At 30.9% G+C, this 18075-nt stretch overlaps 2 protein-coding genes across 3 annotated transcripts in view; both read right to left on the bottom strand.

The window, feature by feature from the left end:
- Positions 1–1946: 1946 nt before the first annotated feature.
- LOC101509766 (solute carrier family 40 member 2-like) lies at positions 1947–7542 on the bottom strand. The gene is made up of 8 exons (XM_004506772.4): positions 7340–7542; positions 6730–6880; positions 6314–6510; positions 4732–5217; positions 3824–3995; positions 3265–3402; positions 3033–3143; positions 1947–2474 (listed from the first exon to the last, which is right to left on the bottom strand). The coding sequence occupies exons 1-8, from the start codon at positions 7456–7458 to the stop codon at positions 2331–2333; spliced, it is 1518 nt and encodes a 505-aa protein (XP_004506829.1). The 5' UTR covers positions 7459–7542; the 3' UTR covers positions 1947–2330.
- A 4575-nt stretch (positions 7543–12117) lies between these two features.
- The window catches only part of LOC101510085 (protein SCAR2), an 8203-nt gene continuing 2245 nt past the window's right edge, over positions 12118–18075 (bottom strand). Inside the window, exons 4-10 of one of the 2 annotated variants that reach the window (XM_004506773.4) lie at positions 18041–18075; positions 17789–17918; positions 17372–17433; positions 13247–17273; positions 13072–13158; positions 12876–12980; positions 12118–12777 (exon numbers count right to left, since the gene is read on the bottom strand). In XM_004506773.4, the coding sequence (XP_004506830.1) occupies positions 12727–12777; positions 12876–12980; positions 13072–13158; positions 13247–17273; positions 17372–17433; positions 17789–17918; positions 18041–18075 (4497 nt within the window). In that variant the 3' untranslated portion in view covers positions 12118–12726. The remainder of the gene's footprint in view (positions 12778–12875; positions 12981–13071; positions 13159–13246; positions 17274–17371; positions 17434–17788; positions 17919–18040) is intronic. The other variant, XM_004506774.4, reaches the window with a different exon arrangement.

The raw sequence follows: 18075 nt of genomic DNA, 5'->3' as shown, positions 1-18075 counted from the left end.
AATAATTTTTATGAGAATTTATTTAAAAATGAGATAAAAATAAAATTTCAGTTATTTATGTTTAACTTGATTTTTTTACTTAGTTCATTTAAGTTTATTTTTTTTCGATTTAGTTCTATAAGATACATTTGTTTGAACCGTTAACTTTTAAGATATATTAAATTATGCGTGAGTTCATTTAAAGTTTGATTTTTTTTTTTAATTACTGCCATAAAATATTAAGATCTAATTGAAAATTGCAACAAGTTGACTATTCAAATTATTTTTCATGTGAAAGTAAAAGACATTGAATATGTTGATAGACTTTTATTACCTTGTTTTTAAGGTTATATGTGTGTTTAAATTATTGTAGAGAAAATCAAAAAATATATACCATTTATAAGATTTGATGAATATTTTCTAAATGATTAATATGATGGACATATTATGGCAGCATCTGACGAAGTTTGAAATGATCATAAGTTTTCAATTCAACTAATTGTTGTCAAAATTGAGATAAATGACTAAAGCTGCAACCATAATGTAACTTAAAGGACCATATTGGAATAAAAAAAAAAAACTTAAATGACTTAAGTAGGAATTGAGGTAAATTTAAAGGACTAAGTTTAATTTTTCTTAAAAATAATATAAGTTATGTCTAATTCATTTGTTACCAATTAAAAAATAATAATTTTAACATTCAATAACTTAGATGTTCATTATTAGAAATTCTTACAAGATAAAAATCATATTTTTTTTAAAAGAAGGTATCTCTCAAAAATGATTTTTCTAAAAACTTTTTAATAACTTTTTATTTTAATCATTTTTGAAATTGTATTATCCAAAAAAAATTATAATAAATAGATAAAATATTTAAAATAATATTTTAAACTAAACTATTTAAATCAATTTTTATATAAAAAGTTATAACAAAAAGAAATAACACTATAAAAATAAATTTTAAAAAAAGGTGTAACAAATGTGCTCTATACCTCTTGCTGGGATAGATTCATGTTTGGCTTATTGGTTAAAGCTGATGGTTTCTTTAATCAGTTTTGGGGATAAATTGTTTCTAGTTCTTTAATGTAGCACTTGCTTAGGTTCTTGTAGTGAGATTTTCATAGTATAAAATATTTTATCCTGGCGACTAATTATAACTTTTATATGCATGACTTTAAAAATAATCATGACAAAAATAAATATTTATTTTGATGGTTATTATAGGTAAGTGTAACTTTTTTTTAATACAAATGATGTATATAAATGAGTTAAAGTTGCTTCTTAGTGATGTGGACGTCAAAATACAATAGTGACTTTCTCTTCCACCTCTCAAAGCTTTTAAAAGTCTCTTTATATATAACCGAGTTAGTCAATTAAAAAATACGAATACTCGTTTGAATTGACCAATCCGAATATATATTAAAAACTTTTAAAAACATTAAAGGATAGAAGAATAAATCACTAAATACAATAGATAAACGTTGAAATTGAATGAACTTTTGAGGAACCCAATTGGAAATCCGTAATTTGTAGAAGTTATAACAGAATATTTTTTTGGTAATCATGTTATAGATATAAATTTTTTTATTCTTATCTTGTTGAGATTATTCCCTTGGAGAACCTTTAAGATACACAAGAAAAAAAAACTTCTCCATCAAGTTTTCTCCATATATATAAGAATAAGATTCAAACTCTTGAAACTTAACGTGCGGAAGTTTCTTATCACTCGAATATATATATATATAAATTATGTTTAATGATCTAAAAAAAATTATGTTTAATATAAGTCTTTGATTATTTTTTGAAAAAAATCTTGTTTATTTATTATTTCTTTTGTCAGTGTTGAACAAAAGTTTTAATTGAATGATAATTTTAAAAAATCAATATACCTTGTTGGACAATTTTATCGTACTAATCTAATTTTTATAGGTAAACACTAGGGTAGGGTACCTACGTAGAAAAAATAATTCAAAATTAAACTTATTTAAAAATTAATCATAATTATTAAAATGTTGTATCTCTCAATAGAAAAAAAATCTCGATAAACAAAAATTGACAAGGAACATGCAAGAAGAGAATAAACCCTCAAACTCAAAACCACCCTAGATTTTAAAACTTATATTATCATATAATGTATGATACTTATAAGAGAAAATCATAACTAGGGAAGGATGTAAGGTAGTATTTAGATCTATTCTAAAAATTTGTTTTTATCCGAATATAAAATAGGATTCTCAGATTTATTTTAGATAAACGACGTTTTATCCAACGTTTTCTATAATTTTTATTCACTTTGTTAAATCGGGAAACAATATTAACGACAACTACCTATACCTTGTTCGCCTCACACTTTACGACCCTGTCGTAAAAGAATTACACCGCAATAGTTTGTCGAAATGAAAGATATGCTTCCTCACGCGGTACACGTGGATGCAGTAGAGAAATGCAGCTAATGTGACTGCCATAAATGATAATAAACTCAACTTCCAGAACTCCTGAACAGAACAGACATATTGTAGCAATTCTAATTACGTTGCAAAAAATAAATAAATAAATATGAGACGTAGATTAAAAATATAAAATTATAGACCAAAGTCAATAATGAAGATTTATCACTGGCAAATCTTAGTCCACAAGAAAAAGGAAATTATGAAATATAGTAAGTGATCAACCCTTAATTATAACTTATTTTTATTGAGTATGACTCATAATTATTGATAAGAGGTAATGATCTAATCGAGACCCTAGTACTTAAATTACAAGTTGTTGTAAACCCGAAACTTGAATCATAATAGAATGCAACTAGTCTGCAGTCAGATATGTATGTACAATTGGCCGAATTTTATAATCAAATATTGTGTTTTTTGTTTGCGTTTTTTGTATCTATTTTATTTTGAACTTGAGTTGTTGTTCTAATACATTTACTGAGAAAAAGAGACTGAATTCTAAAGTGTCTTACCCTCCCAATTTGTATTCATGTAATATAAGCACAAAGAGTAAAGAAAATATACATATTTGGATTGGACAAGAATAGTTTTAGATTTTAAACTCACCTTTGGATCAGATATTATGATTCCCATAACATAGGCCAATAAATCCATAAAGGACTGAAGTGAACTCTGAACACCTCCAACGATCAAACGATCGGATTCGGGAACAAGGTTCTAAAATTGAAATAAAATTAATCAGGCCAAGATGATTATGAAAAAAAAATGAACTTTGATTCATCACAAACATTTGAATCTAGATTTCACATTTGAACAATATGAGCCATTATTTTCTTGCCTGCATTTGTTGAAGTACAGATAAGTCAAACATCCATAGTCCAAGCCGAGATATCGCGACGCTTCCCATCAAAACATATGAGGATAGAATTCCATTTTGAATCCATATTGCAGCTAGACAAGGGAGGAGGCAAGTCCACTGCATCCAAATCATACATAAAACATGTATTTACTTTGCATAATTGTCCACAAAGAAAAGATATTGGATATTTCACGGACCGAGATTGGCTGCAATCAGCAACCTCTGACTGCAGTTTAGTCAGGCACATCTAGCCCGTCTTAGAAAAACAGTCCAAATTTTAAGGTTGGATTTTAGATTTAAAAATAATTAAAATCCAAACTTGAAATCCGAGCCTTCTGATCTTGATCGAATGGGCCATATGTGCTGACTGCAGCGCTGTCAACTAGACTAAATCCAAATTCATATTTCACTGGAACTCATAAGCAAGGTTTTAAACTTTGGTAGTGTTATAGTCGTAGAGACATAAAAAACTTTAATGTTGTGGCCAAAATTGTTATCATTTTTCCGAAGCACTTTAAAGTGATTTGTGAGTTTGTACCTGAGACCAGATAGACCAAAGTCCTGTTCTAATAGCTGATATATGAAACTGTAGCACAGGATATAAAACTGTTGCAGCTATTCCAATTACAGCACTTATTCCTCGCGCTATTCCAATAATGTATGCAGGTATACCCTCCCATTCTAAGGCGGCTGTCATTAAAGTTCCAAAACTGAAACAAGTCATTGGAATATCAACAGTTATTAGAATCAAAGAAATGTAAGACATGTTTCTAAAGTTCTGTTTGGAACCAGGTTTAATGAATGAATGGAGTATAATCCATAGAGATTGCTAACTCAAACGCTTATACATAAATCAGTATTTTCACGAACTTAAATGCACAACTTCAACAAATGCAAAAGTAACTAACACAACTGTGTTATATCACATAGAGTAATATACTGAACAACTTCAAAAGGGGTAAAAATGAAAATTATTTAATTACTATTACTAAGGAATAGTAAATAGGCATTTGTGTCCTTAAATATTTAAAGTGGTGTCATTATAATCCCTGAGTATATCAAAACTACATAAATATCCCTGAATATGTCTTTTGATAATTAGCTTGGTCCTCAAATGTGTCTACTTATAGCTAGTTTGGTCCGCAAATGTGTCTTCTGTTAGTCAATCAGGTCCACAAATGTGTGTTCTATTTGTCAGTTTGGACCATTAAATTACAAACAGAAGACACCCTCAGGAGTGGTTTTGAAATTTCAATACATTTAAGGACTATAGTGGCACTATATCTGACATTTAGAGATCAAAATGCTTGTTTAATCGATACTTTGCCTATTTTGCTCATAAATAGAATGGACATTTTAAGCATGGTTGAAAAAGGGCTAATTTCAAACTAGATTTTTTTTTGTTTATGTAAAATTTACTTGCTATAGTTGTTTATAAGCTTTCACCTTAGTACAGTGAAAAATAGCAAAGCCAAAGCTAATCCAGGAAGAACAACTTCTTGCTGTAAATAAACTCTCCAAGCATCAACATAAGAGATTTTTGAAATCCACTCAAAAAAAGTTTTCCTGCTTTTTCCATCTACCATTTCTGAGCTATCATCAGTAACAACATGAAGCAAACTATCTCCCTCAGAAGTTGAGTTGTTTCTTTCTAGATCAGTTTTTTGTGAAAGCTTTTCCACTCTCCTTTGGCTACTTTGACACAAAGCTGGAATACCATTATACACAGATGTGAAAAGCCAATACTCCACCCAAACAGAAACACTATTCCAAAGTGCTAGTGTTATAGCAGATGCTTTAAGGGATACAAAGCTTATTATGAAACCAGTTATAACAGGTGCAAGAAGCTTGCAGCTTAGATCGATGCGCCGCGTAACTGAATTCATCTTTGTCAGCAGTTCTGGCGGTTGACCTTCGGATATAACTAACAACCTGCACAATAAAAGCACATTTTTCATATTATATGTATGCTATAATTTTAACCAGACATTTCACATACATGTGTAATAAAAGTAACTTAACTGCATGTATGTGTGAAAAGTATCACACTATCACTATCAGTGCATAGAAATTAATCTCTTTCACTTAATACAGTTTCATTTAAGAAGTTATACTATGAAACATTGTTGAGATTTAGAGTCTAAAGTGTGAGTTTGTGAACTATACACAAATCGGCCAGAAATGGAGCTAGGGTGGTGTGGCAGAAGAGTCTAGGCGGTCGGCCTTGCTGTGAGGCAGTTGAAAGGTCCGTCCTATTGGCCTGGGTGTGAACTGGACAGACAAGATGGTTGGGGTGAATTTAGGTGTGGGTGGAAAATAACAATTTGTTCAATTTCTTTTACGCTATAGTGCTATAGCCGTTATTTAACAATACTTTGTACTAAATTTCATATTGCAGAACAATAACGGTTTGACAAATTTCTGCTGGACTATAGTGCCACTATTTGACAATACTGAGAGGAGAGTGTTTAAGGGAGAGGGGTTGGAGTGGTTGTCTACGGGTTCACCATTTTCACGTTGTGTATATTAACCGACTGCATGAAACATTAGTAAAGTCATTATACTATCAAGAGAGAAGAAATATTAACTACCTCTATCAAGTTTTCTGGGGAATGCCATTTTTCCTTCATTGTCTCAATGTTATGGCAGTTTGTTCAAATTCCGCTACACTACAGTATTATAACGTTGTTATAGCCGCTATTTGATAACACTTTGTACTAAATAGTATGTTGCAGAACAATAGTGATTTATTCAAATATATCTATGCTATAGCGCTATAGCGCCGCTATTTAACAACATTGCATTGTACACTATTAAACTTCTACAGAAACAAGCAAAACTGATAGATAAAAAGAAAGAAACAGATAATGTCTACCTGACTTGTAAATGTTGAGAGATTGTAAAAACAATTATGATGGTGAAAAATAAAGACTAAATCTTTAGCATTCAACATCTGATTATTCACCATAGTTGCTTAATCAACTTTAATGACATTAATCACTATCCATTAAAGCCTAAAAAATGTTACCATTCTCTTTCTATGAGGATGGTACCAGCAAGAGTTGAAAGTACTCCAATGCCACCACAGATATTGATTATCACCACCAGTAGTAAAAAAACTGGGAAATTTGTAAACTTCAAAGATGAGTTGACAAGTAAGGCAACTACAGTGGCACCAGCAACAATAAAAGAGAGATTTTGTGTCACCAACCACAATTGCAAAACCTGCCAACAAAAAAATGAAGATAAGGGTTGCTTCAACAAAATCCACCTTCATAACAACAACATAACAAGGAATTATTAACCAATTTGAAACAATTAAAGGCACATCTATAACTACATTTTTTTATCTTAAATTTTTTGCAGGTGATAAATTAAATTATTAAACTATAGTACTAGTATTTGCATAGAAAGAAGAGATAATAAAAATATTTGGGATCAAACCTTCACATAAGTCAATTTATCAACCCAAGTTCCAATTAATGGACCAAACAATGCAATGGAAGCAGATTCAACAGCACCATATATTGCTGCATAGAGAAGTGAGTCTGGCCAAATACTGATCATATATAAACCAACAGAGAATTCCCACATTCTGCAAAAACAACAAACAAACAAACATCCTAAGTTGTTTTAACTAGGAAAAACCAACAGCAATCCTAAACATAGTTCTAAATTGTGGTCGGTAACCACAATTACAGATGCAATAATACAGATTCTCGAGTCTACTTCGTAAAATATAGCACTGACACTTTTGATTAATTCACATGACACCAACACTAATTACAGATAATTAATTCATTTTATCAAATTATTACCAGTGTCGATCGGTCAGTATTGTGTCAGTAACATCTAGATCATACTAACAACAAATAAATGAGTTTTTTGTTTCATTTCATAGGACAAAAATAATCACTTCATGAAATTAAACTAGAGAGATAGAGATTTTAATAACAAAAAAAAAGGGAAAAAGTTGAACTTTGGTGGCAATGAATTTCAATAGTGGTATATATGAATAAATAAAGGAATGATTCTGAATGAAAGAAGAACATACCTTGAACCCCATCTAGCTAAAAAATGTCCAATGTATAAATGAAGAATTCTTTGAGAAGAAGAAAATTGATCTGGTTCTTGAGTTAGCATACTCTCCCTCGAAATTTCTCTTTCATCCATATCATATAAATTCAAGAATCTTCCCCTAACTGATTTTGAATATTTAGTATCACACACAATGACAATACATAACTAAGATACGTGCAATTTATGTCATTCATTTGTCGATATATAATGATGACTTCAGTTAATGTTACTGATAATTATCACATGCAAAAATAAAATTTTTTTTTTAAATGACGGTCATTTAAGTATTAATGTAATTTTTATTGTTTTTTATTGAATTATTTAATTGATAATATGTGTATTAATTTAAAATTTTTATTTTTTACTTTGATTTTTTTATGTTACCTTACATTTATAATAAATAGAAAATATTAATTGTTAAAAATGTAATTTAAAAAATTATCATTATTTTTTTTTAATACATGTGAAATAGTATAGAGATAAAAATAATGGCTGATTGAAAGTAATACTTTACTTAAAGCCACCATTTATGTCTTAAATTATATAAACACTACTTAAAATTTGAAAAAAAGGTCTTCTAAATTAAAATGTATTGTTAAGAGTTTAAATATAAAAATAACGTATTTTTTAAACTTTTTCAAGAGAATATTTCTATGTTTATTCTTAAATGTTATCATTTTCCTTTGAACATGAAATTTTGTAATGAGTGACGAAGCAAGTATTAAACAAAAGTTTCGGTGACAAATTGGTGGAATCTTAAATGTGTGAGTGTGACTGTGAGATAGAAAATGAAACAAAGACCGATTCTATGTGTTGTGCATTTGTAGCCAGCCACGTCAGCCAAACATAGAGGGAACAACGTTAACAATTGAATAATGCCGTTTCACAAATTTGACTCTCACAATATTTAATTTTTCTAGATTTTTTTTTATATTCACTCTTCAACCAAAACTCATTCATTTTTTTATATTTATATACAAAAATATCATTTTGTACATTAAAAAAAATACAAAACATACGACAATTACTTTTTTTCTTAAGAAATCACATATTAAAATACACTTTGTCATGTAATACGATTGAGTAGATGTGCTCAAATAAAATACATTAAATTAAAAAATTTGATGTATCTTTTTTATGTCATGTATTTTTTTTCAATTTGATATTTTTTGTTTAATTTTATTAATATAATTTAGTATTTTTTTTATGTATTAGGATGCAAAATAGGAGAAAAAATAGAAATGAGTTGTTAACGGTATAATAAAGTTGTTAATTTATTTGTAGCAAAAAAAAAAAAAAAGAATGGAGTTCTTAAAATAATATAATACCTTATTTGTTTTGACATATCTACTCGACACATTAATTTGATGTTTTTTTTTTTAATTTAATGTATTTTGTTTGATTTTATTATTATAATATGTTTGATTTATTTATTTATTAGGATGCAAACTAGAAGAAAAAATATATTGTTAACGGTATAATAAAGTTGGTAATTTATTTGTAGCAAAAAAAAAAAAAGAGTTCTTAAAAAAATATAATATCTTATTTGTTTTGGCATATCTACTCGACATATTAATTTGATGTATTTTTTTCTTTCTAATTTAATGGATTTTGTTTGATTTTATTAATATAATATATTTTATTTATTTATTAGGATGCAAACTAGAAAGAAAAATAGAAGAAAATATATTATTGACAAAATAGAATCGAATTGTTAAAATAATTATAAAAAAAAAATGTCATTTATTTTGACACAACTGCATTAAATTTGATATATCTTCCTATAAGAGGAACACAACTTTTATGTAGTTGCATTCATGTCTTGCCATGTAGTAAAAAAACAAACGTCATTTTTTTACATAAATTTCAATAGGGTAATAATAATTTGTTTTGATGGATATATATAAAGGAAAAATATCAATTTTTGTGATAGAAGAGAGGGTATAATAATTTGTTTTGATGGATATAAAGGAAAAATATCCATTTTTGTGATAGGAGCTGCTCCTTGTTTGAGTTATTTGATTAAATATATAGATAAAAGAGAAAATAATATTTTGAGAGTTTTTATGGTTTATTTATAAATTAAAAGGTTTGAGTATGTTATTTTTTAAATTAAGATCATTTTTACGAATTAAAGAATTATTTATTAACTTTTTATTTTAAAAATTATTTCATAAAAAAATATAGTTTCGTTGTCTATAAGTATTATATTAATCTTTTTTTTCGTAAAAATTATTTGATATTCACTATTGTGAATTATAAAAATTCAGAAAAAATAAAATTTACTTCACTTATACTTTTGGAAAATAATATTTAACAATTATAATTTTTTAAACAATAAGAAATAATAAAAATAAATTCATAATACTGTTACCAAATTATTCTGGTTAAATATTGACGCATTATCAATATCATAAATATAGAGTGAAATATATTGTATTAAAATTCTCAAAGAAATATTGCATTTAAAGTGATGCAAATAGTATTAATTAAATGGTACAAATATAAATAAATAAAAAAGTGCATTAAAAATTGAAAGAGTCTTTCATTTAGTTTCTCTATGTGGATTGAATTTTTGAGGGTTTTGGAGGAAATTTTTTTAAGGGTTAAGTCTATATTTTAATATATATTTGATATTTTTTTAAAAAAAAATAAAAGAACAATATGATAAATAAATATATAAAATTTCCTCCGGTCCTATATAGAAAAGAATTTTTGAATTTTTATTTTGATTATATATATAAAAAAAAAGTTATGAATTTAAAATACATATATTATTTAAATTACTTTTATAATTTTATTTAAGATGTTTGTCTTTTTAATATTATTAATAAGTATTTAATATTTCACATTTTTTAATAAGAATATATATGTAAAAATAATAGACAAAAAAGTAAAAAACATTAATGAGTACCTTAATTTTAATGTTTTTTTTAATTATTATTTCCTCTATAAATAAAATCGGAGTAGTATAATATTATTGTTTTATTTTTATAAAATATCAATATATCAATATATATATATATATATATATATATAAACTCGCAAATACACGGTAATTTTTTTTACAAATAAATCATTCGTTATAAAATGAGAAAAATATCATTTCTCATGCACCAAACATCCTGAATTATGCAGTTTTCCACAAACACAGAGCTTACCATCAACATGGCGGCGAATTTTGCCAAACTTTAATCCCTTTTTTCTTTCATTTTCTCATTCCTTTTTATCAAACCTTCCTCTCCCCCTCATCTCTTAATCTTTCCAACATAAGTCTTTTTATCTTATCAATTGATTAATGAACTAGTCGTGCCAACACTTTCATATTGAAATATTAATACATCCAAACAAATTTTGAATGTAATTTACTTAATGAACTAGTCTAGCCAACATTTGGCAATGATGTTGTTGTTAACCAAGTTTGAAAAGAAATTTTCTTTTTTAATGTACAATATACACAAAATTTTAAAAATTATAAAATATAATTTAGGTGTTCCAAAAAAATTAAGTTTTTAATAAAAATTTATTTTATATTTTACTATATTAAAAGATGTTTAATGTCTAATATGTTGGTAGAAAAAGACCCATTATAAAGAAATTGTATAAAGTTAACAAACAAAAAGAAAAAGAAATATAGATACTAAACATTATAATAACATCTTAGTATTAAAAAAATTATAAAAATTTGGGGACCATAGACCATAGCCCCATAGCCGTATGTTGGTCCCCCTTCTGACTTCGTCCAAGCATGTCTATTAAGAAAATGTGTTTTTATCTTTTTTGGTGAAAGTTTTTTGACAGCCTTCTTTGGTTAAAGTTAAAAACCATATTCAAGAGAAAAAAGCATTTGTAATATGCCATCCGTAATAAAAAAAGTAAGCAAACAGGATAATTGATATATATAATCATGAATTTAAAATAGTTTTTAGATAGTTTTTGTTTATATTACATTCTTGTTATAGAGAGAGTAGGGAGGACTCTGATGTATTTTATATAAAATTTAAACTAAATTAACTAAATTTTATTAATTTATTTTCTTTTATATTTGAGACTAGGGAAGAGAGTATACAATAAGCTTGAGATAGCGAACCGTCTCTCCAACATGAGAAGAGGCATGGTAAACAAAGAGACGAAAGAAGAGGTTCAACTCTTATACTTTTGTTGTTTTACTGACCAGATTGAATATTTAAAATATGTATCAAATGTTTGATTAAGTGCATGCAAGTATAGGCATTGGTTTGTGACCACCGTCCACCTATACCTACGAATGTTGATTAAATGCCTGTAAGTTTAGGAATTTCTCTCCAAGTGGCAGTGTGAAAGTATATGAAGACAAATATTTTTTACGAGATGCTACTAAAAAAACCTCATGTTTCTATTTTTTTATTTTATTTTAAAGAGTGCATCCAAATAGTACGAATTGTCCAGAAGTGTCACACATGCAAAATTTGGTGATTTTTCTAAATGCATGCTTTTAAAGATAATTTTAAAGTGACTTTCAGGGTAAAAAAGCAGTCTCCTTTCTGTAGAAGAGCATAGTGTGCTTAAAAGTGATCAATCATATACGCGGTTGTGGGGTTGTCAAACAATAAACATTACCTATAAACATCATGAATTAATCTCCCAAGTTGTGTATAAGAGAATGCATGATGCTCCAACATATAGAGCATATAAGAAGGAATTTAAACTCTGTAATGTTGAAGTAAACCAGAATGTACCATACTAAATTATCAGCCAGGACTGATTATAAAATAAATAAATAAAATATCATTGGGATTAATGTAATAATATATGCATATTTGATTCACTTATGCATGCACAACAGAAGTAGGCGTTTGTGATATATGACAACAGTCAGTACTCATAGAGAGAGTGTATAAATGAACTAAGGAGATGCTAGAAACTGTACATTATATAATGATTTAGCTACACTGGGCACAGATGAACTACAATAACTAGGGTAATTATCACGAAACACTAAATTACAGAATTTCAAAATTGGATATTCATGACAAATACAAATATACACTTGCTTATACGGTATGCATGGGGTATTTGTTGATGGATTAATCTGGATTGGTACAGTGCTTGTACGCTGAGCCTTATCTGTTTTGAGTGAAGTGAATTCACCTCTGAAAATGGATCTGCATTGATTATAATTCGCATGCTAGGACCAATGTTCATGTATAAATGCGTGGAAGAGAACCAAGAGGAAGATCTATCCTAAGTTATAGAAGAACTAGAATGACTTCATGGAGATTTCCTATTCGTTACAGGTGAGAATGACTTTTTAGACCTGGTTCAAAGACAGAACCAGAACATCAAAATATCTGCTAACTGAGAACACTTTCCAGAGTGAAATCAAGAATCACTCCAACTATCCTCATCATCTTCATCACTTCCAGCCAAAGCCTATTTCAATAATCAAAGTTAGTTTACCAGGGAAAAAAAGGATATGGCAATCAAGAGTGGTAATTAACAAGAAAATAAACAGAGAAAGTGGGAGTGACCTGGCGAATTGAATTAGCTTTTTCCAAGATGGCGGCAAGCTTCAAATTTGTTTTTGGACCTTGAATGCTAGGTCGTGTAGCCACAGCCGGTTTCAAGCTGAATGACTGAGAGAGCCAAAAAGTAATTTTAACATAAGAGTTATTTGAAATTAAAATGGGCAAAATCAGTATAAAGAAACCAGTTGCAAGTTCGAACCTTTGTTCTTATCTGTTCTAACCATGAATCTCTTTCATCTAACTTTGGTGCTATTTGAGGCATGATCCGTTCAGTAACTCTCCTAAGCTGCAGTGTTTTAAAGGCAAAGTATTATACAAGAACTAAGACCTCAAAAAGTGATTACGAGTCATAAAAAAAGGAGAAACTGACTGACCTTGCTTTTGTCATGAGCAGCAACGGCATCAATTAGAGGATTCCGAGGACGAGGAATCTTATGCTTTGGTTTTCCATTTATCCTTTCACTCCCAAAATCTGATGTTTGAGCAGAAGGATCCAAGGATGACATTTCCCCCTCAAAGGGTAGGAAACTCTGATTGGGATCCACACTTTCCATGTTTGGTGGCAACATGTGTGAAATAAACAATCTTCCTTGTTCCTCTTCTACATTACTTACATAATGATTAGTTGTTTCTGAACTAGTCTCTATCCGTAATGGACTTGGAGGTTGAGTTGGTTTTTCTTCCGGAGAGATGGAATCATGTTCAGAAACAGCAGATTCAGCCGATGGTATAGGAGAGCATGGGTTATTATTTTGTACCATTTCTTCCTCAGAATCTATAATGTGACTGTGTGGAGGCCTGTCCATAAATATAACATCATCCATATGCTGCGGAAGTATTGTATCATCTGAACGAGTTTCTGTCATTAATTGACTAGGAGATTGAGTCACGTTTTCTATAGGAGAGATGGAATCATATCCGGAATTATCACATTCGGCAGGTGGTATTGGAAGGCATGGATTGGAATCATGTACCATTTCTCCCTCAGAAGTAATAATATGACTGTTGGGAGGCCCATCCCTAGACACTACATTATGTATAGTCTGCTCAATTGTTTTATCATCTTCACTAGTCTCTGTCATTACTTGACTTGGATGTTGAATTGGTTCAACTTGTGAAGACATGGAATCATGACCAGATACAGCATACGCAGCAGGTAGTATTGGTGCATAAGGATTTGAAGTCTGTACCATTTCTCCCTCAGAAGCAACAATGTAACCACGAGGCTGATGCATGCTTGTAGATGCCACAGGTAGCGTTAAGAAGGGATTCTGAATTTGGTTTTGGTCCAACACTAGGTAATTATACTGACCATCTGCTTCATTAACCATGATGGGATACTGAAAAGGTAAGGCAACAGGATGCCCTGAAACACCCACAGAAAACCCAGAAGAATGTTGGAGCTTATCACTTTCAAAAGCCATGACAGGCGAAAATGGATTCTGATAAAATAAGGTCTCTCCATTGGAAGCTGGCAAACCAAATTGAGACTTCTTATTGGGCATAATTGGCAGCATTGGTTGGACTGAAGCCTGATGGACTTCTAACACCTCTCTATGTGAATCTAGGGAAGCATGTTGAACCTTGCCCATTCTCCATTGCATAGGAGGAAGAGGAGGCATAGGTGGCACCTCATCAAGTTTGTCTTCAGTTGCCTTGGGAAAGAGGTCAGGAAGAAGAGGCTTCGACGAATCCACAACATATTGTGCAGGGTTAATCCCCAGGCCAGATGACTGCAGGGAAGAATAAGATGACGATTCATCTTCAGCGATTTCTGAAACAGATTCAGAAGTAGAATGAGTGCCTTCTTGCTTCAATTGATATATCTGTGTCTGCTCAGATTGAGATTTCTCAGAGGTAAAGTTTTCCTTATATTTGAGGGGAAACTCTCCATCTTGTTCACCAACATCAGATTGTAAGTGTGTCTCTAAATAAGTTTCAGAGTCCAACTGGTTATAAGGTGGTGATGAAAAACTATCTCTGTCATTCAGTAAAAGATCATTCTGGCCATATATTGTAGATTGTGACTGCTGGGAGTCGAACCCAGAAAACTCAGGAACCATTTTTGTATTATCCAAAAAAGCCCTCTGTTGGATTTGCTCCCTAGGAGATGAATTTTCAATATCATTTTCCAAATCTGAAATATCACAGGGAACCAATTTGTTTAGGCTCATTTGTACATCAGCAGAAACAATATCTCGATGACCCACAATATTCTGTCCCTCTAGCTCTGTCAAAGATTCTCTGGCAACTTCCTGATGGACTTCCAACTCTTTCTCATTTGGATTTGCTAAAGAAAGAGAATCTTCAAATTCTGTAAGATTAGCCGTTGGAGAATGTATATCAGATGATGTTTTATCTAACAATGGTGCCAATTGATTCTCACTTGTCTCTGTATTCGAGTCCATGGAAATTTGAGTCAATTCCACTTCATTGGATTCCATCTGATAAGAATCTGAAGAAGCAGGGACTAGTTCTTGCGGATTTGAAAGGCTCCTTGATGGAGAATAAACCAAACCTGAAGCTGGACAAGCAATGATACCCACGTCATTTTCAGCACTATCAACAGAAGGAATGGAATATGCAGGTTGATCTTTTGACTCAACAATTTCAGTGATCACACCATTTACCATCCAATGGTCATAAGGAGAAGATGGATTTTTAAAATGACCATCACCTTCAACTGGATCAACACTGCTGCTGGATCCAGTTATTTCATCACCATGCACCATTTTTAGTTTATTTCCATAATTTGATTGAAGATCAGAAAACAAAACTTCAATTTCTGTTGAGCTTGGTTCACCCTGTGGATTATTGCGAGTTAAACCAGAAGATAGCTCAACAGTTGGATTAAGTTGGCGGGCAATACCAATACAATCCTCATCTTTTGAGCCTTGACATTCAAGCACCACATTAAGACCTGATTTCAAGTCTAATTCTTCGATGGATGAACAAAGGGAATCATCTTGTGAATCATTGGAAACTTGTAACAAATCTTGAGAATGAATATGAGGATCATCATCAACTAAGTTGCGCAATGAAATTTTATCAGAAGAATCCCCTGGGTAAGCATCATCTTCTATTAGGGAGGAAGAAGAAGGTTTCAAAGCAACAGATTCAAGAAGACCTGTTCCATCTGCATCATTGCCTAATCTTATATTAAGCTCAACATTGTCAGAAACGGTTTCATCTGACCGAGTCCCTGCAGGTAGAGTCCCTGGTTTGGTAGGTTCAAGATCAGAACATGACACCTGTCCTGAAGTCAACAGATCAGGCGAGGCTTGCCCAGGCTCTGAAATTTCTTCTTCATGAACATGTGCATTAAACTTCCTACTATCTGCATTCTGAAACTGAACAATTTTGGGAAGCTGATTGGATGATGTGCCTTCAATCTCTGGATCACAATAGTTAGTAGTTGTGGATAAAATAGGTTCAGATTGTATATTTTCAACCACAGTGCTCAATGAATCAGAGAGAGGGAAATAAGATTTATCTTTCTTGGAAGAACTAAATGTCGCAGAGGAGTTCCCAGTAGATTGAGAATCTGAAAAGTGAGCTTGATGTTCTAAATGCTCATCTTCATCTCTTCTGAATGAGCTATTATTATCTGAGGAGGAGGTTCCAGTTGAGTGAGAATCTGATAACCGAGCTTTGACTCCAATATGTTCCTCATTTCTCTCTTGTTTGAATGAGCTAATGTCATCAGATGATGAGGAGCCTCCAAATGATTGAGAATCTGAAAATCGAGCTTGTATATTATGTTTATTATTGGTATCCGTCACTTCTTGAATATTCAAGAAGTTTTTTTTAGGTTTATATTCATCATCTGTTTCCAATTCTGACTCCATGGTAGTTAAAGCATCCAAGTAGTTGTCAACCTCACTTGTCACATCATCAGAATGGTACCTAATTAAGCTGCTTTCAATTTTCCTTTGTTCATTGATTGCCAATTCTGTTTCATCACACACCTTGACATCATTAAAAGACATTTTATCTGTTACACCCACTGAAATTTGTTCTTTCACCATCACAACATCTCCATTTGTCTCACCAACCTCTTCTGGAAATTGTTTTAGTTCTAATTCCAGCTCATTAGGGGATGAACAGGTGTTTTCATCTCCAATTGATTTTTTCACAGGACTAGTGCTACTGATTTCAAGAATTTTAATCCCTGCTTCGCTAGTATCATCTGCTGTTGGTTTTACAGGCAGTGGAAAGATTGAAGTTTCACAAATCATTTTATGATCAGGTGAGGGAGTATCTAGAAATTTCTCCATGTAACTTTTCCCTGACTTTGCTTCAATAGATGGTCCATTCAATTGTCTTTTCTTCAACTTCACTAGACGCGCAGGATTACTATAACCATTCTCAATACGTTCCTCAAGAAGCAGCTGATGTAATCTGCAATGGTGGAAATAAAGTTGAGCCACCAATCAATAATTTGAAGACATAACCAGGCGAATATATCAATGCACCACAACAAAATGATCGGAGCTTACTTTGCATTTTTTGGTACAGCATTAGGAGCTTCTCCATTCCTTAACCGTGCTCCTTTCTTCTGCTGAAAATGAACAACGTAATTTTATAAACAAACATGCAAAAAATATACAATATTCCATTGCATAGTTGTTTTCTAAAGAGATTATAGGTGGTGCAATTGCAACCCTAGAATGAACAAGAAAAAGCAGCATAAAACACTTTTTTGCTTGTACCCAATATGATCATACATGTTTTTACTAAAAGCACTCTCGTGTGCATTGACCTCATGAATCACTGTTTCATTTCACTATAATTTACAAATTTTTAGCAAGACCCCAGTCAAATCACACAACATAAAGCTCATTAGGATCACACGTTTAAAACAGTTCTCCAGTAGAAAACTACGTCAGTAAATGGTAGAATAAAAAATTGTGTACCTTGACTTTACGATTTCTCTTTTCCCTGAGGACTTGTACTGTGGCTGTTACGGATGAAGCTGACTCCATTTTAAAGAATGATGGATCAGTATAACGCTTCAGACATGCCCCAGCCCCAGCCACATCAAACCTTTAAAAAAAGAAAAAGCCAAAAAGGAAAATTTTCAGATATCTATCACAGAATAATCATTTTCTATTTATGTTGATATCATATATATATATATATATATATGATGAATCAGGCCAACATACTTATCAAGAAGGAACAGTCTTGGGGGACCTCGGCA

The sequence above is a fragment of the Cicer arietinum genome, chromosome 6 (genome assembly GCF_000331145.2).
Source record: "Cicer arietinum cultivar CDC Frontier isolate Library 1 chromosome 6, Cicar.CDCFrontier_v2.0, whole genome shotgun sequence".
Lineage (NCBI taxonomy): Eukaryota > Viridiplantae > Streptophyta > Magnoliopsida > Fabales > Fabaceae > Cicer > Cicer arietinum.
This window is presented reverse-complemented; position numbering and strand designations above follow the sequence as displayed.

Coding starts and splice junctions, on each gene's coding strand:
- LOC101509766 (XM_004506772.4), bottom strand. CDS start 7,458: ATGGATGAAAGAGAAATTTCGAGGGAGAGTATGCTAACTCAAGAACCA. Junction 6,511..6,729: donor ATAAATTGACTTATGTGAAG/GTTTGATCCCAA, acceptor TTTTGTTGGCAG/GTTTTGCAATTGTGGTTGGT. Junction 3,996..4,731: donor CTATTTTTCACTGTACTAAG/GTGAAAGCTTAT, acceptor GACTTGTTTCAG/TTTTGGAACTTTAATGACAG.